Source organism: Protopterus annectens, chromosome 7.part0, assembly GCF_019279795.1.
Source record: "Protopterus annectens isolate FY-2018-M chromosome 7.part0, PAN1.0, whole genome shotgun sequence".
NCBI classification, from domain to species: Eukaryota; Metazoa; Chordata; order Ceratodontiformes; family Protopteridae; genus Protopterus; species Protopterus annectens.
The window spans coordinates 690,852,027-690,879,997 of NC_056739.1; the positions used below are offsets into that span (position 1 = coordinate 690,852,027).

Below are 27,971 nucleotides of genomic sequence, written 5' to 3' on the forward strand. Positions count from 1 at the left end.
TGCCATGTGTCATCTAAAAAGTAACATATACAGAAATTCCAATGTTAGAGTCAGTAAGGAGCAGTATATTGGAATTCATAGTTTCAGGGGCCCTCCCAGTAAAAAAGGGTAGAGTTAAAGGTACTGAAAGAAAAGGGTAAAGAGATCCAGTGATTTTTATCTGTTTCCTCAAGTGAGGATATGAGTTTAAAAAAAAATCATTGGGAAATGAGTATAGTCCAGTAATTTATGAGTTGTGGGTAGTCTTTATGACTTGCCTTTAGAATTTTATAGGCTGATAGATATTTAATTGCCATATGTCTGACGCCTCCCCAACTGAGTAAGGGTCTATCCTTCCAGTTTAATGTTATGTAATATTTTATTAAAGTAAATAATGTGATTAAGGTATGGGTTTGCATCTTTGTCAAACCAGGTGGGGGTATGTGTAGTATGGTAAATTCCTAAGATAGGGTAGTTTTCTCATATCCTATCTTTTGTAGTTTGGTTTTCAAGGAACACCAGAGTTTATAGGTGCATTGCAACTCCAAAAAAAATGTAAAGAAGTTGTGCTTTTGAAAGTCATAGTAAGAACAATAGGGGAAAAATGCTGGATAGAATTTATTTTTCACAGTAGGGGTGATATATGCATTATTGAGTATCATGAAATGAGTATAACTGAGTTTTTTAAAAGGTATCATTTTAGAGGTTAACAGTGTTGAATGGGTGATTTGGTTGCTAGAAATTGTTGTATTTAAGTCAGCCTAGTATTTATTTTGATAACAGAGTTTTGTTTTGGTATCTAATCAAATTAATTAGCCTATAGGTGTTTGAGATCATATTTTTCTTTCTTAGTAGAGGAGACCAGAAAGTTTTACAGATATTAATGTCTCCATTTTTTAAATTAGGGTGGGATAATATTTTGGAACGTAAATCTTTAATTTGCCTTAAAATAATAGTGTAGCTCATGAGGAGTTTTAATGAAGATCTCAGTCCTGAGATGGATTGGTCTCGGCAAGAATAAAAGTCATATTCTTCATTTTTTAAGAAGCAGGAAATTAAGCTTAACATTGAGTTATTAATTTTTAGATTAGGGTTAAAATGTAATTTTTAGATTTGGGTTATGTGGAGGTTGAAGATAAGTTTAATGAGTCAAATACTTTTTGTAAGTTGAGTATATTGTTCTTTAATGAAGTGTGTAGTATGGATTTTTTAAACTTTGTTCAGTAAGGGTAAGGCGTTAGAATTGAAGTTAAAAGATTTAGCATAGTTATAATAAAATTCTACCCAAGAAATGGACCACTCTTTGCTATTTGGATTGTAGTTTGCTATTAATATTAGCCTGCTGCTACTAACTATGTCATAGTAGAGTTTGAAATCAGGGAGGGTTACTCCCCCCTCTATCTTTGGGATATACCAGTTTTTGATAAGAGATTCTAATTGATTTAGGTGACCATATGAATTTAGCTAGGGTAGAGTGAAGTTTTCTAAAAAAATGTTATTTATTGTTAGATAAGTATTTGTAAAGATATATAATAGTTTTGGTAGTATGTTCATTTTAATAATCACTGTTTTAGATAGGAAGGGGAGGTGAAGATTATCCCCTCCTTTACAGTCCTGTTGTAACTTTGACCAAATATTTGTGATATTGATTTGTGTATAGTTTTATTTAGAGTTTGTTGAAAGGATATTCTCAGGTATTATAGAGAATGAACTACTTTAAATTCAGTTGTCCGAGGGTATAATAAGAGAAGGTTAGATGGATTAATCAGGAAAAGTATATATTTATCAAGATTTAGTTTGTAGTTAGAAAGTTTCGGGAAGGTATTGACTGAGTTTAGGATTTTTAATATGTCCGAATTTGGGAGCATGAAATAAAGGTTTAGATCATCTGCAAAGGCTGAAAGAACACATTTTGACTTACAGAACCTCGGTACTTCATGAAAGGATTTTTGATATATAACTAGGAGTAGAGAGTCGATATACAAGCTGATGAGGTATGGGGAGAAAGGACAGCCTTGACGCTTACCATTCTTGATATTAATCTTGTTAGAGATTACCTTATTCATATATAGTTGGGTATAAGCATTAGTACAGAGTGTTTTGACAAGACGAATAAAACTGATAGGTAAGCCAAAGCAGGGTTATAGCAAAAGCAAAAATCTTATATTTAGTCTATCAAAAGTTTTGGTGGCATTAGCTACAAGTGCAAAAACAGGACTGTGGTTTATGTTAGACAGTTTTAGCAGTGCATCTAATGTGAGTGTGTTGTCACATGTTTGTCTATGTTGAATGAAACCTGATTGGCTGGGTGATATAATATGGGGGTAATTGGTTTTAGTCTGTTAGCCATTATTGTGGAAAATATTTTTAAGTCAACATTTATCAGGGAGATGGGCCTGTAGCTTTCAGGGTTTTTAGGATCTACATTTTCTTTAAGAATGAGTATAGTTTAATAGAGTTAAAATGGATATTCATGATAGAGTTATTTATGATGTTGTTAAATAAATGTAAAAGTATTTTGGAAATGAGGGGACAAAAGGTTTTATAGAACTCCACAGTAAAACCATCTGGGCCTGGTGCTTTATTGGGTTTTAGGCTTTTAATCACAGATATGATCTCTTGTTGGGTAACAGAAGAAGTAATATATTCTTGATGAGAAGGATCTATTTTAGGGAAATCAAGTTGGTCCAGGAATTGAATGGTTTCTTGTTCTGATACTAGGAGGCAATGTTTACCATAGGTTTGCAAGTATATTTTTTCAAAAAGCTATATAATGTCATTGTTGTCAAAGTATGTCTTGCATGATATATTATCTCAGAAATAAAGAGAATAGATTTCTTTTGGTTTATGAGCCTTGTTAAGAATTTAGTGCCCATTCCGAGAAGTTAGCTAACATTTGGCTTTCATTAAAGTCCATTTGATTAACATTAAGCAAATAGAGATCATTTTGAATCAGATTTAATTGCTTTTCAGTCTCCTGAGTAACGTTTTTTTGTAGTTCTAATTCTAGCTTGGTGATCTTAATTTAATTTTGCATTGTTTTGTTAATTTTTTTAATATAGGTTGCTTTATTAAGGAATCCTCTTATTTGGGCTTTGGTACAGGCCCATTTAATATCAAAGGGAAGCAAGACTTGGGCATTTCTCCTATGAGGGTTTCCAGAAATTGATTAATCAATTTTATAATCTCATCACTCATTAGAAGTCAGGATTTAAAGTCCAGGTATAGCCACCACTTTGAAAGTTAGTTCCATAAGACCAGTTAATAGTAAGGGTCATTTTCGAATGATCAGAAAAGAATCTAGGCTCGACTTTGAAATTTATAACAAGATTTATGAAGTAGTCAGAAATAAAAAAAAATCAGTTCTAGACCATGCTTGATGACATAGGGAGTAAAACGTATAATTATCTGTATGTGGTTTTCCTCTTTGGAAATTATGTGGATTGAAAAGTCCAAAGTAATTTTTTTAACTCTCTGATTGCCTTAGTAGCATGAGCATTTAAAGGTTTATTTAGGTTTGACCTGTCTGTCAATGGTTCCTGATGGGAATTCCAATCACCCCCTAAGATTAAGTAGTGTTTCTGGAATTGCATTAGTATTCTGTATACTGACATAAAAAAATCTTATTGCTTAGAACAGGGGGTCATATAAGTTAAAAACTAAAATAGGTCTATCTAGATGTGGGGAGGTAAAAGTTATATAGCACCATCTACCCTCATCTTGGTGTAAATTCTTATTCTGGAAGGTCTTTTTAACAGTTATGGCTACACCCATAACATCTGATACTTTATCAGATGCAATAACTTTTCCAATCCACTTTTTCCTAGTGATCTGTGACCAGTGTTCATCAAGCATGTGTGTTTCTTGTACTAGTATGATTTTTGCCTTAGATTTAAAAATGAGATGAAGGAAGAGTTTTCTTTTCCTATCCATCTGGATCTCTTTCACATTCCAGGAGTCAATCACCCAGATTCTATGATAATACAAAAGAGGGAAACTACAGTAGGATAGATTGCATCAGGGTTATAAATTACATTTAGATTAGGAGGGACCATTAATTTCTGGAGTGGAAAATAGCACCTGTCTCTTCTTGCCCCAAACGTGCCTAGCCACAAATCTACTAGGCCTAGAAGATAATAAATGTAGAGCGTAGAGACATGCATTGACATAATTCAAAAAAATTTGAGCTTAGTTTGTCTCCATTGCATTTTCCTAATATTATAGTGATAATCAAAATAAAAACGGACAATGAGTAGAAGAAGACTAGCATATCTTACCTAAACACAAGCACCATTCTAAGAAACTCAGGTCCTTATGATTGTTGTATAAAACGTTGAGTGGTGCAGAGCTAAGGAGACGAGAGGAGAGGAAATGATTAATATTGCATAGGACCCGTAGATCCGTGAAATCCAAGAGTAAATATGTTATACATTCAGTGTGATTTTAAATTATATTTTTACAAAACAATTTCAAGTTCTAATATTTGGTCTATTATTTGACACCTTAATTTTACCGATAGCTCAGTAAATGTAATGTAGCTCATACTTTTTTTAACTAGATAAGCTGTTCTTTTCTCATACAAAATCTCTTGAATGTAATACATTGATGACGTTATCTTAAGATAGTCACTCCTTAGCAGGCAGCAACATTTCGATGAAGCAAGTAATTTCCATCAAAGTATGAGAGACAAAAAGCCCAACCCTGTTGTTTATATAGCTTTACATGCAGAGATATTTTAACTACTTAAATAAATACAGAATACTTGTAAAAAATAGTAAGTCCATCCCTAGTAACTTTCTGGCTCAGTAGCCTTGGGAACCTTACTTACATTATATCATCACCTGTGCCTCTGTCTTTATTCCAGATTCACAGTATTGTGAATTGAAGTCTGCAGTACATGGAAGATTATACTATCAATGTTACACATGAATATGATAGCAACAGTTTTATCCTCTACCCAGGTAACACAATAAAAATTATGCACATAACAAGTAAGTGTCTCTCAGGATATCATCAGGCAAACTTGCATTTAACCATACAGAAAGCTACTTGCTTACATGTGCAAGAACATATGCTTGCAAGTATATGCAAAATAATGTTCAGTCTTAACCATCCTTAGAAACAATAATGCATTGGCAGGGTACGGATTGTAAGCATACGAGTTTCAAAACAAGTTATAGAAAACATCCTGGAAGCAAATTGCCATTTGAATCACATGATAAATATGTGGCTGGTCATTAGCAAAACACTGGGTTTTGAATATTATAATTAATGTATATGTACTGGATTTATGAAAAAATATTGATGATTATTTATCTAAATTTATTTATCAGGATAGAACACTGACCATAATCTGGTTCAGACCAGGATAAAAACATACAAGGAAAAAGTAGGAGCATATTAATAACATGTCAATCATCTATAGTAAATAGTGAGCAACATTAATATGTGTATTATATTCAAATAATATGCAACTTGATATGTCTCTAAACTGTTTTTGCTGAAAGGGCAACCCCATGTCCCTTTACTACTTACATATGCTAGCTCTGAGATCAATGTACCATAGTTCAGGGGGAATATGCTAAGGTACTGCAACTTTAGCCTTAGTAAATATCACACGTTCATGCATATATTTCCAGACCTCTGATAATCTCATTAATCCTACAATTATCAAACAAAAAAACTGATCAAAGCAGTAACACTTCCTATCATTAATCATACAATACAGAGTTATTAACTAGTTAGCCTATAAAACAATAAATAATAACTTCTCATTCATCCAAGAGAGGTCTTAAGTATTAGTTTATTAGTTGTCAGGATCTCCCTTGCGATTATTCATGTAGTACAGATCCACTGAGGAACAGAAGCTGATAGACCCCTTTCTTGATGTCACATTCCCCTTCCCTTCCCCTCTGCAGAACAATATCTTCAGGCTGGAAATTTAGATTAAGTAGCTTTTCATAGTTCCAAGTAATAAAAAGATAGAGGTTTTAGTTAACTTGTTTAACTTGTGCATTTAGTAGAAGAAACTGTATGTCAAGACCACAAGTGTCCATATGTCAAAAGCAGCAGAAATTCAACCATGTTACAATTCACTGAGTATTTTCCTCGCCTTCTTTTAATTGAAAAAGATGCTCATTTTTCCTAGAATAGTCTATTAGAATCATAGGAAACTTGGGGCTGTGGGTAAACAGTACACTCTTCTTATAGCATAAGAGTGATATCTGTTTGTGCGTATATATCCACCGTCATATATATCCATGGAGGAAACAGTATATAATTAAACGAGCATGCAACCTAGTTTTATCAGAAGCCCCTTGTTGTTTACTGAACTGATTTAGGCTAGACTTTACATATAAAACCATTTGCTTAAGGGTTCTCAGCTTAGATGTCAAATCATACATTTCCAAATTCTTATATTGCGAGGAAAAAGCTCAAGCCTTTGATTATAGTTACTAGTGTTTATTCTACAGAAGTGAAGTGTATAAGGGAAGTGATGTTTGATGTATTTGAGCCATGCTAAGTGTCCAGATGAGTTTCTTTATTTTCACTTATTAGTTCCTCTGTTTTTATGTGAACCTTATCACTCCATTAAAGGTTCAAGAAAGGAGTAATTGCCACCTGAAAATGTAGCTATCTTAGTATGATTTGGACAATCTTTGCAATAAAGCAGGTTAGATCTTTTTTAATTATAAATGTTCATCAGCTTTCAGTATTAGTATTCGGCGGCAGCTATTTAAAGGCATCCATGAAGGCGGACCTTGCCTCTCCAAGCATTGAGGCAGAACATTTGAATTCTTTATATTTCAAACAGAGAGTCGAAGGGTATTTCATTTGGAATGCAATCTTTTTTTGTAATAGGAAAGTGCAGGAAGGGGAAAGAATTTGTCTTGCTTGGCTAATTTGTAGTGGTAAGTCTTGCGAAAAGATGATTTTATAACCATTCTCTTTGTCAGCTGGTAAGACTTTTAAAAGACTTTTAAATTCTCTTGATGATTTAATAGTTTAATGTAGACTTGTCTTGGACAATTTGTGATTTGTGTAGGTCTACTCACTCAGTGAGCCCTTTAAATTACTATTTGTTTGGCCAAGATCTGCATCACCAACTAATGATCTTAGAATTTGTCTGATCATATTTAAAAGGATAGGATTTTCATATTGCTCAGGAATTCCATGGATGATGATGTTAGTTCTTCTTGATCTTGCTTCTAGATCGATAATTTTATTTTGCAGGTCTTGTATAAGTTTAGTGTGCATTTCAGAGGCTTTTTGTATTTTATCAATTTTATTTTCATTCTCAAATATCCTTGTTTCTGTTTTTTTTTTCCACTCTTGTTATTATTTGATTAAGGGATTCTCCAAATGATTGAAACTGTTTGGATAGGTCCTGTATGGCTTGCTGAATCAGGTGTAAAGCTGATTTCAAGTCCCTCCAGGTTCGCCGGTTGGTCCATTTTCATTTTGTTAGTTATTTTCAAGGATTCTTGTTGCTTAGTGGTTCTGGGATTTTTGTCATTGTTTCCTTTTCTGGGAAGGTGAGCATTGAATATTTTACTTTTGTAGTTTGTGTTTCCATTCCCATGTCTTTGCTTGACATTTTAAACTATTTCTGTTTAATCCTTGGATTTGGTTAGTAGGCCATCAGTACCTCATGGCTTAGTCCTGATTTCAGGATATTATAATCCAGTTGAATATATTTCCTTTGAGGATGCCGAGTAGGTAATCCAGTAAATAAGTATTCAGATTTTAAAGTTTAAACTATTAAAATATAATTATTTATGTTTTAGAGGGCTCAGCACACTCAAAAAAGAAGGTTTTCTTCTGGAAAAGTTTGGAGCTAAAGAGTAGCAGTGTTCACAGGATAGCAGCCATCTTGTTCTCCCCGATAATAATGATATTCTAAAGAAATAGTATATGAACAACTCTTTAGCTACATTAGTAGAGGTCAAATATCAATGCAGTTGTGTTGCTCACTGTATAAACTTTTAAAACAACATATTACATTAGCTTCTATGTTTTTGAAATTATTAATTAAATATGAACAGACATTTCTATATTCTTAGAGGCATCACTAGTATGATCTTAGAAAAACACCTAGGAGGTGTCCCTAGGGTTTACTGAGTTAATAATATACCATATTTTTCTCCAGGTTTTTATTTTTATTTTATTTTTACTTTATACATTTAGGGGACCCATTTTTTTTCTTTTGATATTCTCTTCATATTTCAATTCTTGATTCTGTTTCCAAATTATTGGGTTATTTAACTCTACAAAATACATTCACAATCTATGTTAAGACCGGCCCTGTTTAGTAATCATCCCTGACCACAGAAAGAACTAATCTAGGAAAAATGCTTGTATTGATCTAAAAAAGTGATTTGCTAGATTATGATGTCTCTGAAAAACAAGACCTAAGAGAGGCCTTATGAACAGTAGACATTTTTCTAATTTGATGCTGTGTCACTTGGTTGACTGAAGTATACAAAACATAAGATCCTGTAATGTGAACTCTGTTTTAAAATAGAACCTTATGATGGGAGTTTATTCATGACCCCATGGGCATAGAACTTTAGGTTACTATAGAATATCACCCTCTGTGTATGTGCATGTGCATTTGTGTGTGTGTGTGTGTATGTGTGTGTGTGTGTGTGTGTGTGTGTGTGTGTGTGTGTGAGTGTGAGTGTGTGTGTGTGTGTGTGTGTGTGTGTGTGTGTGTGTGTGTGTGTGTGTGTGTGTGTGTGTGTGTGCTTTCAAGTACATATATTACAGTTTAGATAAAACACACAACCCTGTCCTTTATTCTGTATTTAATGAATGTGTCAGATGCAGAATGAAGTTCAAGAATATTTGTATGCCAAATAGTTGTATGGTCCAGAGAGGTACATCAAGTTATTTTAATAAATACATTTATATTTATATTTGGATTTGTGATACAAGCAAATCTTTCCTGATCTGTGATAGCAGAGTAGAACAATAAGTGCATTGTCTATGGAAGATTCTGTTACTTGTAACCCATAATGTATTTGGCACTTGATAGGACTTCATATAGGTTCATACGTTCATAGGTAGATACTAGGCTATTGGCCCTAGGGCCTATATAAGCCTAGCCAAAAAGGTACCCTGGCTTTCGCCACCCAAGAAAATTATTTTCCTGTTGCTAACCAAATGATTGGAAAATGTACACTGATGCCTGTGCTGATCTCAATAACTTTATAATTCACTATTACTTAAATAACTTTAATTATAAAGAAAATAGTGGCCTCTTCAGCTGTGGATATTCAAGACAGCAATCTCTCATCCCTGTGTTTATCTGTAGTCATTTTATGTTGTTATAAGAACATTTTTATTCATTTAAGAGAGCTCAGCACACTCAAAAAAGAAGGTTTTCTTCTGGAAAAGTTTGGAGCTAAGGAGTAGCAGTCTTCACAGGATAGCAGCCATCTTGTTCTCCCCAATAATAATGATATTCTAAAGAATTCTAAACAAATTCAATATCACATATTATACAATGATATGAATACATTGAATAATCAAGGTAATCTTATAAAATTAACACATTAAGAGTCCTGATATTTCAGTAGCAGCATTTCAAGGTTATCCCAACCTCTAAAATTCTTAGTATGATTTATAGATTTTAGTCTGATCACTTCTTTTTCAGTTTTACATAGTACTGCAGTTAAATTAAAAAATACTTTGAACATAGGAATTGAGCTGAATTTCTATTTTTTTTGTAATAGCTTTTCTAGCAACTGCTGAGAGGGACATCAATAAGAATTGTTTACACACTTTTCTTGCACATTTTGTATCTATTTATGAAGTATATTTTCACATATTTTATACAATATATTTTACACAATATATTTTAATATTGATTTCTTGTAAAAAATTTTTAGAACAGGTTTTAGGTGTTTTAATTAGAATTTGTATAGCTGAGGATGTATATATTAGTTTGGCCAGTAGATGGTAGCACATGATTTAATATGTATTCACATCCTTTATATATATATATATATATATATATATATATATATATATATATATATGTGTATATATGTATATATATATCTATTTCTATATATATATATATATATATGTATATATATATATATGTATATATATGTATATATGTGTGTGTGTGTGTGTGTGTACTTCTCATTTATTTATTTATTTAAAGACTGTAATTTTTATATAAAATGTACACTGATACAAAACCTTAGTTTAGGTATTTGCTGTTGGTGATAAAGTGGATGGTATGTTTTTATAAACAGGTCTTTAATTATTGAACAGATTTTTTTAGACTGAAGTATAAATTATTAGGCATTCTTTGATTATTGATTTTACTTAAAAAATGTCATTGCTTATTTGTTGTTAATTGTACATAATTATATTTAAGTGGGTGAATTATGTTTGGTTGTGTCTGATTAAGTCATAGAGTATGAGATGAAAAACACAGTGATAATGTTACATGTTTGATGTTTTTATTTATTTTGTAATTTTAATAAAAGTTATGTTTTTTGGAGACTGCTCATTAGTGGATCATAGGTTTCTGCACCTCTACAGTGTCTTTATTTGTTTTGTTGGTTAATCTACCTTTGATATTATTGTTCATATATTCATATAGTGTGTTAATATGTTCTGTTCCTTTTCCCTCATATTATCTACAAATTCAATTAATTTCTTACTGATGGCTAATATTAAGTGGTTAATAGATTCAGCCAACTTTTATAATCTTTCATTAAATATTCTGGGACTTAATTTTTCCTTTACCAAAGCAATCAGACCATAATAATAATCCATTCCGTTTTAATAAATTCATTTTAACATTGTTCTGAGTTTTTCTTAAATCTAGAGGTGTATGCAATGGGAATGCACAGAAATTTCCATTTTGATATTAATGGGGTTTTAAAAATATATTTCTTAACTGTTTTAAGAATAGATTTCATTTCATATATACAAAGTCTAAAGACTGAAATTCATTTCCTTCTAATGTAATTTTTTAACCAGATGAAAGGATTATTATATATTTCTAATTTGTCATATTTAATAAACTTATAAGAATTTAGTAAAATTTGCTCCTGGATTGTTTTCCATTGACTAGTGTACAGTGAGTCTATCCAAAGTATAATAGAGTTAAAATTTGCAGCAATGAAAAAGATTCTACATCTGGTAAGCTAATGCCACCATACTCCATAATGTTATATGATTTCTATAAGTGATTCTTGGCTTTTTAGGATACCATAAGAGTGAAGTTAACATTTTGTCTCTTTTCTTTTAAAATTTTTTGTCAGGTATTAAAGCTATTGAATGCAATATATATAACCTTGGGTAATATAATCATTTTAATAAGTACTAACCTAGCCTCAAAAGTAAAACTATATATTCATTACATTTTGCCAAGAAGTAATGCTTCTTTAATTATTTTTTTCAAAATCATTATTAATAATCTTATTCACATTTTGATAGATTTGTATTCCTAAACATTTTAGTTATTTTCATTCCCAATTGTATTTATATTTGTCTTTAAAGTTACTATCTAGTAATTGATTTAACATTAAAATTTTAATTTTATTATTATTAAATTTCAGCAGCAATACTTCTTGAAACTTTTCAATTTTCTCATTTGTTTCTTTGATTGAATAATTTAAATCCCCTACAGTCAGTAAAATATCATCTGCTAAAAGCTGTATTTTAGACTGTCCTGTTACTTGAGAATCCATCAAATTTTTCATTGCTTCTTATAGTATTAGCTAAGGGCTCAATAACAAATGCAAATAGCACAGGGGACAAGGAACACCATTGCTTTGTGCCTTTGTTTAAAGTGAATCCTTTAGAAATGTGAGATCCAATTTAAAGATATGCTTTGGAGTCTCTGTACAGGTATTTTTGTATTCAAAAAAGTAATCTGGAAATGCAAATGCTTCTAAAGTTTTAAACAAGCATTTCCAATCTACAGAAACAAAAGCTCTCTTGTTATCTAAACTTATTAGGGGCAATTTCTTGTTCATTCCTTTTGCTAAATCTAAGACGGTTAGTACCCTGATAATTCAAAAGAAGCAGGATCCAAAACGAAGTTCCACAGCAAACTTTATTGATTTTGAGCGCTTCCGTCAGCTTTTAGCCTCAGACTTCATCAGAAACACTCGAAATACAATATAACACACTTAAATATAAACTCAGTACCATCACATGATTAAAACCACCCCCCATTAATTAACACAATTAATTCGTAAAAGACGCCATTTCATTGATAAATACTAGTCGTTCCTGAGGGAACATTACCTAAAATCAAATGTGCAAAACTTTTGCAGTTTATATTTGTTCATAAAGTGCAATTGCAATACTTATTGTTGTTAAGAAGTAAATAATATTGATGGCATGTAAAATACATATTCTTTACTGTGATACTTATTATTCATGACACTCCTAGTAGCTTATAAAACCTTTTTCACATATGAAATTCAGATTTAAGTTTTAAATAACTACTAATGGACAAGGTCTCATTGAGACCTGGGGAACTAGTAGCATTAACACAGAGTTGCCAAATCAACTCCTTATACTCCAACCATACATTTCTTGGGCCACCCCTCATATCCTTGTCAGTGACTTGCACCAAACCTGAAAATTTGAAGCAGTGCCCACTGTGTTCGAAGATATGTCTAGCTAAAGCATTGGACATGTTGACTTTCCGTACATCATAGACGTGTTGGTAAATCCGTTTATTGAGGGAATTTTTGGTTTTTCCTATGTAAAACATACTGCAATGCTGACACATTGCAATGTATTCTAAAGCTTTTGTCACGCAGTTCATCTTATGCGTAAGTTTAATAGTGCCATAACCTTCAATGTGCACAAAATCTGTTTCAAGAACATAACTACATTGTGCACAATGTCCACATCTTCTCATTCATCCACCAACACTTTTGTATACATTCCATCTAAAATATTTTTAATATTAGAACTTCTTTTATACGCAACTACTGGCCTTGATACCATTTCCATTTTCCTTTCTTTTATATCATTTAATATACTCCAGTTGTTGTAGATAATGTCTTTTATCGCACTAAAAACAGGACTAAATGTCAAAATTAAAGCCCTGCTGAAACCTCTGTCGGTGACGCCTGTGTTAAAATTATCTATTCCACCATCTGGTGTGTTCGTGGCATTTATATTTGACACATTGACACCTAATAAGGGAACAAAGTGCCCATTGTTTCTTTTGTTGGTGACTTCCTGTAGAATGGGATCAATAAATGTTTCAGGGTATCCTCTCCTGATTAACATATGCTTAAGGGTGTTCATTTCATCAATGAATTGTTTATAATCACTGACCATTCTTGCTATTCTCACCCCTTGCCCTTTAACCAATGTTTTTTCTGGTGCATGGGGTGACAGCTACCAAAGTGTAACAAGGTATTCGAAAAAGTGGGTTTCCTATATATTGTTGAGTTAAACCCTTTTTTAACCTGGTCCTTAGTGATTTTAATATCTAGAAAATGTATTGTGTCCTTGGTGGATACCATAGTAAAGGACAAAAATGTAGTATTACTATTTAAGAATTCAAAAAAACTATCCAGTGCTTCATCCGTACCATCCCAAAATATCAGTATGTCGTCAAATAAAAGCCCATAGAATTTACAGAATTTGAATAACTCATGTTTGAACATAAACATTGTTTCCCAATGGATAAGGACAATATTGGCAAATAAGGGGGCACATGCTGTCCCCATTGCAACACCCACCTTTTGTTTGAAATACTGGTTTTCAAACACAATAAAATTGTTCTCTAAAAATACTTCCGTAAGTGTTCTAAACATCAAAATTCTGTTCTGTCCAATGGTAGTGTTATTACAAAGAAAATCATAGAACCATTGAATACCTAGGACATGTAGGATGACAATGAAAAGATCCTCGACATCTATCGTGACTAATATCAGATGTTCACAAAATAAATTATCCTTAATTTTACTCAAACAGTCCCAAGAATCTTTAAGAACGTGTTGGTATTTTTCTAACACATTTTTGAGTTGAAAATCTACAAATTTTGCCAAATTAAATGTCTTAGATGCCTTAGCATCAACAATGGGTCTCATAGGGGATCAACAATATTTTTATGAATTTTCAGGATACCGAAAATAGTCGGTATCCAGGGTGATTTTTGTTGCAAAAAGTTAAATTCACTGATGGTGATCTGTCCATCTAATAAATCATTCAAAATAACATCAATGTGCCTGCAGGCTATATTCAATTCATTCAGAGATGTTTGTTCATAACTATCACTAAAAAGGTGTTCATACATTTTTTCTACATAGGCCCTCTTTTCCATTACCACAATGCCCCCTCCCTTATCGGGTTTCATTAACCTGATGTTCATGTTCTCACATATACTTTTTAAAAGGTCACTTTCTTCATGGGAAAGATTGGTTGCACAATAATTTTTCTTATATTTGATGAGATTCCTTACTTGATTACTACATAAATTTTCAAACACCTGTAACAAGGGATGTAGTGGGGGGTTAAATGTACTTGATTTTTTACATTGTGCTATTTGTATCCTGTTAATTTCATTGTCAAAATAAATACCTAGGTTAATTTTCCTGACAAACATTTTGATTTCCAAAAGATTTTTTTCCACTGCTGGCACCTTCGAGGGAACATAATTTAAACCTTTTTGAAATAATTCTGCCCACTCATTATGTACTGTTGTATTACTTAAATTAAATATTTTGAAATCACCCTCATTATTCATGATAATGTCTGTGTTCATTTGGGTGGCAGAATCTATTACCACCTGTTGTTCCCCCTCCCTCGTCCCCTGTAGGGGCGGCCCTTGTTGGAAAATGTATTCCTGAAGTTCCCATTGTTCTCTACATCCCTGCCCTGGGCAAATTGTCTCATTCTGTTCTGTAGGCGTTCTGACCTCCTCAATGGCATATGTAAAGGGACTGCATCATCACCATTGTAATTTACAACATCATCCCTCAAGACCTGGTCCACATACTCATTTTGGTACATATTTTCTCTATCACTGCCCTGCTGAATTCTGTTAAATCCACTTGGTGTAGGATAAGCTTTACCAGCTTCGTAGTCTTTTTTGTCCCTTGCTAACTTTTTACTTTTTTTTATTAACCAAGTCCTCTACATATTTATCAATATTAACAAAACATAGCCCTGTATTTGTCAAACTTTAGCGGAAACCCTAAATCATTTTTCAACGTTAAATCACATTCATCAACAGTTTTTTTTGATAAACATAATTTTCCCTGTCATTTTCCCTCATAATGTATTCAACAAGCTCACAACCATGCCTGTTAAACATTAAGACAAGTTCTTTGTAAAAGAATAGTACCTGAGGGAAATCTCCATGTCCTTAAACCCTTGGGCACTTGCTCCCTCTGCAAGCACTCACGTAAATAGTTATTTTCCACCTGCAATTTACAATATTTAATAATATCCTTTTCGAGGTGTTCCAGTTGTTCATCGACCATTCCAACATAATTATTGGCATTCCTATTGTCACTAAAGTCTTTAAAATCACTAGATAATCCTTTGTTCATCAACTCAGATAGTGAAAACGACACTATACCATTCGCGACATCAGTCACCAAATTGGTTCCTGCCGCTGCCTCTCCTCGTCCAATCGAAGTCGTTGCATGTGCCGTAGAGGCGGAAATAGGACTACCTTGAGCTGGGGGGATGGAATTAGTAATGCTATCTTGCTAGCGACCTCGCAAGCTGTTGACTTGTCCAAAAGTGGTTGGTAGGGCAGATAAATTCCTTCCCAAGTCTGTATCTGCTCAGACAGCACCTGTATTAAAGCTGCCAGGCTCCCAATGGAACTGGTAAGTTCACGAATGGGACCTGCTGGGATATCTCCATTAACAGGAAATGGCTGCATGACACATAAACCAAGAAGTCAAACACACTCCAAAAACTGATAATTCAAAAGAAGCAGGATCCAAAATGAAGTTCCACAGCAAACGTTATTGATTTTGAGCACTTTCATCGGCCTTAAGCCTCAGACTTCATCAGAAACACTCGAAATACAATGTAACACACTTAAATATAAACTCAGTACCATCACATGATTAAAACCACACCCTCCATTAATTAACACAATTAATTCATAAAATACACCATTTCATTGATAAATACTATTTGTTTCTGAAGGAACATTACCTAAAATCAAATGTGCAAAACATTTGCAGTTTATATTTGTTCATAAAGTGCAAATGCAATACTTATTGTTGTTAAAAAGTAAATAATATTGATGGCATGTAAAATGCATATTCTCTACTGTGATACTTAATATTCATGACACTCCTAGTAGCTTATAAAACCTTTTTTCACATATGAAATTCAGATTTAAGTGTCAAGGATCTTTTCATTGTCATTCCACATGTCCTAGGTATTCAATGGTTCTATGATTTTCTTTGTAATAACACTACCATTGGACATAACCGAATTTTGATGTTTAGAACACTTATGGAAGTAATTTTAGAAAACAATTTTATTGTGTTTGAAAACCAGTATTTCAAACAAAAGGTGAGTGTTGCAATGGGGGCAGCATGTGCCCCCTTATTTGCCAATATTGTCCTTAATCATTGGGAAACAATGTTTGTGTTCAAACATGAGTTATTCAAATTCTGTAAATTCTATGGGCATTTTTAGATGACATACTGATATTTTGGGATGGTACAGATGAAGCATTGGATAGTTTTTTTGAATACTTAAATAGTAGTACTACATTTTTGTCTATGGAATCCACCAAGGACATAATACATTTCCTAGATATTAAAATCACTAAGGACCAGGTTAAAAAAGGGTTTAACTCAACAATATATAGGAAACCCACTTTTTCGAATACCTTGTTACACTTTGGTAGCTGTCACTCCATGCACCAGAAAAAATCATTGGTTAAGGGGCAAGGGGTGAGAATAGCAAGAATGGTCAGTGATTATAAACAATTCATTGATGAAATGAACACCCTTAAGCATATGTTAATCAGGAGAGGATACCCTGAAACATTTATTGATCCCATTCTACAGGAAGTCACCAACAAAAGAAACAATGGGCACTTTGTTCCCTTATTAGGTGTCAGTGTGTCAAATATAAATGCCACGAACACACTGGATGGTGGAATAGATAATTTTAACACAGGCATCACCGACAGAGGTTTCAGCAGGGCTTTAATTTTGACATTTAGTCCTGTTTTTAGTGAGATAAACAATATTATCTCCAACAACTGGAGTATATTAAATGATATAAAATAAAGTAAAATGAAAATGGGATTGAGGCCAGTAGTTGTGTATAAAAGAAGTTCTACTATTAAAAATATTTTAGAAAGGAATGTATACAAAAGTGTTGGTGGATGTATGAGAAGATGTGGACATTGTGCACAATGTAGTTATGTTCTTTAAATAGATTTTGTGCACATTGAAGGTTATGGCACTATTAAACTTACACATAAGATGAACTGCATGACAAAAGCTTTAGTATACATTGCAATTTGTCAACATTGCAGTATGTTTTACATAGGAAAAAACAAAAATGCCCTCAATAAACGGATTTACCAACACCTCTATGATGTACGGAAAGTCAACATGTCCAACACTTTAGCTAGACATATCTTCGAACACAGTGGGCACTGCTTCAAATTTTCAGGTTTGGAGCAAGTCACTGACAAGGATATGAGGGGTGGCCCAAAAGATGTATGGTTGGAGTATAAGGAGTTGATTTGGCAACTCCATGTTAATGCTACTAGTTCCCCAGGTCTCAATGAGACCTTGTCCATTAGTAGTTATTTAAAACTTAAATCTGAATTGCATATGTGAAAAATATTTTATAAGCTACTAGGAGTGTCATGAATATTAAGTATCACATTAAAGAATATGTATTTTACATGCCATCAATATTATTTACTTCTTAACAACAATAAGTATTGCATTTGCACTTTATGAGCAAATATAAACTGCAAAAGTTTTGCACATTTGATTTTAGGTAATGTTCCTTCAGGAACGAATAGTATTTATCAATGAAATGGTGTATTTTAAGAATTAATTGTGTTAATTAATGGGGGTGTGGTTTTAATCATGTGATGATACTGAGTTTATATTTAAGTGTGTTACATTGTATTTCGAGTGTTTCTGATGAAGTCTGAGGCTTAAGGCTGACGAAAGCACTCATAATCAATAAAGTTTTCACAACCTAAGTTATTTACATATTGTATATCTTTATCTATCAAATGAGTCACTTGCAAGAATATAATGTTTCCTCTGTTTAACTTTAGATATCTTTTATGATTTCCTTTTGATGATATTTAATCAATTTCCATTAATAGATAATAGATTAAAACTATCCAAACAGTATATTTCAAAATATTTCTTTTAAAAGATAATATGACACATTTACCCACCATATTAATTTATTTGCGTATCAGACTCTAATGCATTCCTCCAACACTATCTTAACATTCCACATTTTTTGAATTCTTCCTTTCTACAAACTTAATTACAAAAACTCATAAATAAGAAAAACAAAGACAAGTCTACAACTATAGGTGTACATATTGCTAATAAAACACAACCTACTCTGGATACCAAAGTTCCAAGTTTACCTACTGAATAGATGAACTACTGTACTATCTCTCTACATACCTATACCTAAAAATGAATTAAAAAAAAACTAGTCAAAAGCCACTGTGACTTACAAATAATTAATATAATATATTAAGGTAAAAAATAATAAGAGACTATCAATTTAGTTATATATTTTGCCATTTAAAACTATTCCCCATTACTACATAAAAGTTGAATAATTCTCTTCTATTAATAATAAATATTAAATAATCAACAAATAATGTATATATATACCTATTTATGTAATAGTAGTATAAATTACCCATTAAATATTCTTAAATTATTCACTCATTCAGCATTATTATAACTAAATCTCTAATTCAATTAGTATAATTGAGTGGGACCTGAATAGACAAGGATGTTGATGACAATAATTTAATTCTTAAATTATTCGCTCATTCAGCATTATTATAACTAAATCTCTAATTCAATTAGTATAATTGAGTGGGACCTGAATAGACAAGGATGTTGATGACAATAATTTAATTCTTAAATTATTTGCTCATTCAGCATTATTATAACTAAATCTCTTAATAAATAAGTATAATAGAGTGGAAAAGACAGAAAACTCTTGCACAAACACCAACTGGTAATCCGAGATAATCAGGATACAAGGATAACGAACCAGGCGTTGAGTAAAAGTCCTTTAATTTAACAGCTTCACCAGCACAGCGTTAAAACATACAAACACTTCCAAAATGTAACGTCAAGCGCTTTCACCCGGGCCCTCCCAGGCTTTCTCAAGACATTTTTGCATAGGTTGGTGGGTTAATTTATACTACCCTTGCCAAACCCAAATCATTTAATTGACTTTCAATTATTCTATCATCACGCTTGTAGTTAAAGAAATAAAACCTTTATACCATAGCCGTACACTTACAGTGTTATGCTTTGCATCTGTCATAAAATGTATAATTCCCTATTCTGTCCTACCATCAGTACAAAAAATACATTCTATTAGAGATGTTAAAAAGACTATGAATGCCACGAACATTTATATACATTTAAAAGTTCTGATTAAAACCTTCCTAGAAACCTTGTAATCTACCAACAGTCATAAACTAACTAGTATTTAAGCTATATAGGTTCTATAACATTTTATAACATTTTGCCACATATCAAGTGTGACATTATAAAATTGAACACTAAAAGTTAAAAATGGCCACTCAAGAAATTCTTTAGGTCTTACATAAACATTTGTGACCTTCTAACGTCTTAGAATAATGTTGACATTACATAACCAACCTCCTATATTTATGCCATTACTAACCCTAATGTCAAAGGTACTCAAAACAATTATAAATTCCCTGCCTTAGCACCTGACCATCTAATTTGTTTGAATAATACTTGTTCCCACACCTTATTTTATAACTTCGCTCTTCTAATTTTTAATAAGCTGGCAATACTAATGGCCCCATTAAGCCCAGGGGGTTTTGCAGCTTCTAACCTCACCTGCCAAAGCAGTTCCTTATACTCTAATGATGTTTCCCAATCTCCTCCTCTGGGGCTAGAATGCACTTGTTCCAGTACTATGAACCTTAACTCCATACCCTCACAGGTCAATGAATGCTTAAAAAATGCATTAGTCTCCTTCCCTTTACTGATTTCATAGAGATGTTCATACACTCTTTTTGCTAGCGTCCTCTCCGTTTTCCCTATGTAAAAACTTTGGCAGTGCTGACATAACCCTAAGTACACTACTCCCTTCGCCTTACAATTAAAGTACCCCGGGGATTTTATATAAATTTTTCTTGAGTTCAAATAGAAACCTTTTTTATTAATAATATTAGGGCACTGTCTACAGGTGTTACATCTAAATGTTCCACTCTTACGATGCCTCTCTGCTTGTTTTGTTTCTTGATTTATTTCCAGCAATTCCTTTAAATTTTTGTTTCTCCTTCTCACAAACTGGGGTCTACTACCAAGTGTTTTCTTAAATTCTTCATTCATGGTTACAATTGGCCAATATTTATCAATAACCCTTTCCACTGACAAGCTTTCATTACAATTTGTATGAACAAAAAGACACCCTTGTTTTTCTAGTTTGTTACCAATCTTGCTCTGCTCATCTCTACGCTCCTCTCCTAGTAAAGGGAAGTATTTGTCCTTTCTCTGACCTTTTACCTCTAGTGTTATTGTGTCTATTAACTGTGTAGGATACCCCCTCTCCTCGAACAATGTTCTCAAAAATAGGCATTCATCGTTGAATAAGGCTTCTTCACTGCACATTCTAGCTGCCCTGATAATTTGTCCTTTAATAACTCCTTTTCTTTGAAATAAAGGGTGGTTGCTGTTGTAGTGCAGGAACATGTTAGAGTAACTATTTTTTCTATATATACACGACATAAAACAACCTTTTTCTACATTTTTACGTAAATCTACGTCCAGGTATTGCAAACTATCCGCACTGATGTTACACGTAAATCTTAAAAACTCTGTACTACCATTAATGTATTCAATAAATTGTTCCAGCTCTTCTATACTACCCTTCCATAATATACAGATGTCATCCAGGTAGCGTTGGTAGTGCACAAGATGTTCAACCCATTGCGTGTTAAATACAAATTTTGACTCCCAGTAACTTAACACAATGTTAGCATAGGCAGAAGCACAGGGAGTCCCCATCGCCACACCTCTTTTCTGTTGGAATAATTCCCCACATTCCACATTTTTTGAATTCTTCCTTTCTACAAACTTAATTACAAAAACTCATAAATAAGAAAAACAAAGACAAGTCTACAACTATAGGTGTACATATTGCTAATAAAACACAACCTACTCTGGATACCAAAGTTCCAAGTTTACCTACTGAATAGATGAACTACTGTACTATCTCTCTACATACCTATACCTAAAAATGAATTAAAAAAAAACTAGTCAAAAGCCACTGTGACTTACAAATAATTAATATAATATATTAAGGTAAAAAATAATAAGAGACTATCAATTTAGTTATATATTTTGCCATTTAAAACTATTCCCCATTACTACATAAAAGTTGAATAATTCTCTTCTATTAATAATAAATATTAAATAATCAACAAATAATGTATATATATACCTATTTATGTAATAGTAGTATAAATTACCCATTAAATATTCTTAAATTATTCACTCATTCAGCATTATTATAACTAAATCTCTAATTCAATTAGTATAATTGAGTGGGACCTGAATAGACAAGGATGTTGATGACAATAATTTAATTCTTAAATTATTCGCTCATTCAGCATTATTATAACTAAATCTCTAATTCAATTAGTATAATTGAGTGGGACCTGAATAGACAAGGATGTTGATGACAATAATTTAATTCTTAAATTATTCGCTCATTCAGCATTATTATAACTAAATCTCTTAATAAATAAGTATAATAGAGTGGAACCTGAATAGACAAGTACATCGATGATGATAATTGAATTCTTAAATTATTCGCTCATTCAGCATTATTATAACTAAATCTCTAAATAAATAAGTATAATAGAGTGGGACCTGACTAGACAAAGATGTCTGTAGACTTACAGGTGAGAGGTAATCTTATCATACTTAACTATAATACATAAAGGAAATAAATGCACATATCTATTTATCATGCTAAAAGATACATATTTTATACAGCTAATAACAACTCTGAATTAATTTTAAAGTACAAGCGTCTATATCTCAAAATTGTTTAACACTTTTAATATGACAAATATTAAAATATTTAAAAAAATCTTTAGCTTGTAAACTACTTTATAAAAACATGTACAATATGAAGGTTGAAGAGAATGTCTTGCTATTTCTATGGAGTCAAAATATTTGAAGTCTATATTGTATTAAAAAGTTGCAATGTGTTTAATTCAAGATTGTTAAGAAGTGTGTTATATTGTCTTCCTCATACTTTTCAGGTATGCCAATAATTCCAATGTTATTTCATCTCAGCCTGTTTTCTAAATCACTGAGTTGTTCTATGAACCAGTTATTTTGTTTTAAAAGAAATTCAGTCTGAGACACATCTTCAGTTATTCTTCCTTCATGATCATTTAAAGTTTCCTCTATACTGCTGATGTGTGTACTTTGTTGTTTCATAACAATTTCTAAGTGTTCCATGTTCTTTCTGGTTTCTTCTTTGAAACTTTCTAGTTTGGTATCCAGTTTCTCAACCTGCATACTAAATATTAGTCACTGTATGTCTTTTTTAGCACAAAGCTCTTGAGTACCATTTCTTGAGTGACTCATGTTGAAGTATCTTTTCTCTTAACCAAGCAATTGAAATTCTGTCAGAAAAAGCACAGCTTTTGAAGAACATGAAGTTATAAATCTTTTCCCTGACTACTAATAAATAAAATGATATAACAAGTATCCCCAAATTTTATTTTTTTTTTATTATATTTTCTATCAGAAAAAATGTTTTCAGTCACAGAGCTTTCACCATTTGCTACTCTCAGCCATCTTGGTCACGCCACTTCCCTTTAGTCATTTTTTATAATTTTTTTCATGATCTGGTTTCATTATGCTACCTGAACAGTTGCACTTTCCAGACTGTCGGTAAAATGAAATGGAACAGAATTAAAGGGAAAATAAAATAAATTATTTAAATGTTTCATTTTCGTCACCAGTATAGTGCTTCATATATAATGTTAACTTTTTAATTACTTTCTCAGTTTCATTATAAAAAAGGTTCAATGTCTTTCAGAACTACACAAAGAATAGAACAACTGACAATATAAAAATAAACCAGCAAAGTGGACTGAGTAAACTCATAAATGTTTGATTTTCAGGAAAATAATGGTTCTTCTTTCTCAGAAAGCTTCTGGTTTATAAAAACATGGCCATTCTGTTATGAAGGGACATTTTGGAGGGATTTATTGTGTTTCATTTATGAATGGAGGAATATATGGAAGATTTTCTTACCTTATCCTTTTCTTTTCTTTTTATAAATATAGAAATCTGAGTTGAAACAGTCTTTTGAATCATTGTTATCTTATGGGCTAAGGCTTTTTTGGAAATTCAGAGATGTTTTCCCACCCACTGTAAAGAAATCAACAGAAAGAATGCAGTCTCTGCTCAGGTGAGAACTTATGTATTATTTATTATGCATAGAACATTAATTGTTATTCTTACAACTTTTTATCTCAAGTTTGCTGTATATGGATCAGTGGTAGAGAAACTGAAGTGACATGTAAAGTTGGCATTCAGATGTACATATTTTGTTTCCTTTCAATGACTCTGTACTGTAATTTAACAAATTTTGTCCATAAAAAGTCAGGTAAAATGTAGAATCATTTTCTTTGAGGAAAGTGATTATTTTTCCCTGTGATTTACATCTTGCTGGAAAGCTGCACAATAATATGAAGAGGTGTTCATTTACTTAATATATGTTTGGCTTTGATGCTATTTGGATTTTCATTTTCCAAATGATAGCATACTTTTGTGCACATAATATACATTAAATACATATTGTGCAAAATTGTTTCATTAATTTCCAGAATTATAATGGGCACTTTTTACTTTCTGAATGCTTTCATAAGGCAGGGTTAGTTTTGTTGGTAGCTTAATCTTGCTTTGTTTTACCACTGAAAGACAAATTGTTTAAGGCTTTGTTGATTGTTTAATTCTGAGATGTTTGATGGTTTTATTTTGAATAGAGTACTCAGATATGATTTGTTTCTTATTTATTTCTGAATTAAATGTAAGCTAAATGATGTTTTATATTACAGTCATTAAATTAAGTAATATAATAGTATAGCTGCTGAATTTGGAGTAGACAGGTTTTATATGAACTTTAATGATCACTTTTACACAGTTAAATAGGAACTGAAAACAGACAAATAACTTTTTGCATTTTATTTTTTATAAATGAAGTCAAAAGGCAAGCACAACCATTGTGTCATTGTGTTCAAGTAACAGACTATATAGCCAGTAAGAATATAGATTATGTACACATTAGATAAAAGAACAGCTAAAGTGACAGTTATTTATAGCTCTCTGTATGAAGACTAAGAAAACCTTTCAAAAGAGAATCTATGTGAATTAAGCTGGTTGCTGGAAAAACACTAAAGACTGATCTACAAAGGTTACCTGTTTAGACTTATTCATCATGTACAATTTATCATCCAATAGACTCAGACAGGATTCAAAAGGTAAATGGTGGGGAAGTAAGCAGCATTTTACATTGAAATACCAGTGTGGTTGCACATCTCTGTAACATGGAATAACTGCAATGCAATACAAGTACCTGGCCATACAGAGCTACCAAGAAAGATTCAATTGAGGAGAATACTTCTTGGGTCAGTGGTTGTACTTCTAGTATTTTTTTTTAAATCATGTGAGTGTAGAGTCAACTACATATTTACACATTTAATTTCTGTAGTTGCTAAGTGTAGACCATTAATACATATGATAAACCAAATGAAGCCTAGAATGAACTCTTGTAAAACACAGACAGAGACAGGGAGAAAGGAAGACTATTTTTTTGTAATTTGGCTGCTTGAAATCAATTTAAGTGTCAGTTGATGAACCAGAAAAGGAACAAATGGGACAGTCTGGTTTTGGAGAAGTTGTGAAAAAGCTTTTGGTGAGATATTGTATCAAAGGTTTTGAAAAATTGAGGAAGAGGAATGAGACTAGGTTAGCATGGATTCTGTAATTTATGAAGCAATGAAGAGATGTGGTATGGCTATGGTATGGCCTGTATGATTTTTCCATAGATGGCTGGAACATAATTTTCTTGCAGGGATCTGTTTAACAGGATAGGCACAGTGTATGAAAGAAAACCTGCAGTGATGCTAAATGTCATCTGCAGACAGACTGTAATCTCATGCATGATTTGTTTTAACGTATGAAGGAGGTTTTTAATAATGGAAGTAGGAGCTGGTTAATTGAGAGAAAATGTTGGAATTAGTAGATTACAGAGGGGAAGTTTGGCAATCCCTATTGTGTTTCTTTTTCAGTAATGAAAGCCATTCTAAATTGTATAAAGAGGTGACTGAAGTGATAGAAAAAACTTGTCTTCTTGGCAGCAAAAGGGGTCAGCTTGGAGACATGACCAGGGTTCAAGATGTTGTGCACAGAAGACCAGAACAGCTTTAGAATTATTCTGGTGTTTTGTTTTTTTTTTTGAATGGTTGTATAGATGGTTTTCTTATTAGATTTTACTATGTATGATTTGTGATTTCTGAGTAGTATACAAGTTTGTAGATTTTGTTAGGTTTTGTTTTTCATCAAAGTTTGCCAGACTTTGTCCCTGGTTCTCATGAGATGTTTTAGTGGCTAGAGATGGGCAAAGAACAAGGTTCAATTTGACAGTCTTGCCTCAGTGTAGCATGTTCATTTAGAATATTTAGGCACATATTGATAAATTTTGATATGGCATTATCCAATAGTCATATATTTAATATATTTTCTTACATTTCACCAAAGTGCTGGCAAAAGTGTCAGTAATAAAGTTTGATAACATACAAACTATGTTATATTCATGTTGTTTTAGGATGGAGGCATGAGATCTTTTAACAAAAGTGGGAAGATGGTCTTTTAACCTGCAGAGATTATTTTATCTGAGTTAGAAGTCAGAATCCAGTCTAGAATGGATGTTCTACTGCAATCCTTATTACACCTAATTGAGGTCTGAATTAGTTGGTTAAAGTCATATAGGTTTAAAGTGTTTAGAGGAGACTTACAGTAAAATTTGCACCACTCTGTGTTTAATTCTCCAAGCATGATGGTTTCCTGAGGAATGTTAGTAGAAATCCAGGTGAAGTTATCTTTAAAAGTAGAGACGTTGTTTCCAGACAGTACATATAAATCAATAATAAATACACTTCTGTGGATGTTATTTTTTAGAAAAAGATTAAATGTTCAGCATTACTAAGGGGAGAGTATGGATTTGAGAGAGAGAGGGTAGTCAGGTATGCTGGGGATGACACACTTCACTCCACCACCTTTTTAGTAGTTCTGTCTGCTGTCAGAATATTGTAACCTTGCAATTTCTTGGAAGTGCTTGTGCCAACAGAAATCTAGAGATTTAAAGTGGCCTTGGTTTGACAGATTTCCGTGTAACTGTGGACTTTCCTGCTTTGATCATGTTTACTTGGAACATTATGAATTAGCCTGGTGTCATGTAGGGATAGAATTAAAGAAACTGGACTTTGTGTAGTTTCAGTCACCTTGCTAACTGTTGTCCCAGACTGCATCTGCTTGTCCACTTGCACTCCTCTTCATAGATTCATAGATTCACAAGCTACTAGTAGGCTAGCCGCCCTTGTGGGCCATTTTAAACAAATCCAGTTTCCCTTTTGGGGCTTGACGTACCTTATCCTATTTGGTGTTAGACTGGCCTTACCCGTCCCATGGTTGATAATTATATTTTACCCCTAGTGAGAATAACTGGGATCATACCATAGATAATATGAGGAGGCCCATGTGTGGTATAAAGCATTTAGGAGCTGCTTCTATCCATTAGTAGTAGAGGGTCAGTCCCAGGGTAAATTTTGTATTACCCTTACATAGATCCAAGTTACGCTTGTATATGGACAGGAATGAACTTTGTTTTACATGGATGGGGAGTCTGTTCCAGAGCTGCAGTATCCTCTGTAAAATATACTTGTCCCTCCAAACCATCCCTAGACAGAGTATATCTGATACCATTTGACTTGTGTTTGTGCAGTAAATCCATCAGTACTGGCTTGGAGGAAGCCTTGTATGCCAGACACAGGTCACCTCTTCGAAGTCTGTAAGATACCAAGTATAGTGACAGGGGTATGAGTCAGTCCACGAGAGACATGTTGTTTAACCTTGTATCCTTTTAATAAGGTAGTTCTATGAGAGTTCCAGTTGTTGCATGTGTCTGAACAGATACATGCCAGTGGGGGCGTTATATTCAATAATTGGTCAAATAGGGCTGAGTAAAGGGGGACAATAACATTCATAGATCTAGACAATCCCTTTGTTTATAAGCTGCTCATATTATGCTTCTTTGGTTTGAGCATGCTGCAGTTGGCTAGAGCCTAACTCAAAATTACTAATGCAAAGTTTTTTCAGCATCCGATAAAATGAAAAAAAAAACAAGTTAAAGCAAGAGACAGAGAGAGGGAGAGATAGATGAAATATGTCATGATATTCTGGGTTTTCTGGCTACAGGGAAATTTAAACTACTGGGCATTTCATTTCAAAAGTGTGGAATAATATCATTCCCTTCTTGGAATGTATATGCACAGAAGTATTTGACAAAAATACAAAAGTTTGTCCATAATAAGGAGTATAAAAGTAAGAAATGTAACATAAACCAAAAAAAAAAAATATTCCAATCATTTCAGATACCAAAAGAAGAATTTTAATTCCAAAATATAGCTCAACAGCAAAGCTTTCAAGTCTACA

General features: G+C 32.7%; 1 protein-coding gene across 1 annotated transcript in view; it reads left to right on the top strand.

The window, feature by feature from the left end:
- UNC13D (unc-13 homolog D) overlaps positions 1-27,971 on the top strand; it is a 1,205,501-nt gene that overhangs the window by 645,275 nt on the left and 532,255 nt on the right. Inside the window, exon 14 of the mRNA XM_044077226.1 lies at positions 23,543-23,667. Within this exon, the coding sequence (XP_043933161.1) occupies positions 23,543-23,667 (125 nt within the window). The remainder of the gene's footprint in view (positions 1-23,542; positions 23,668-27,971) is intronic.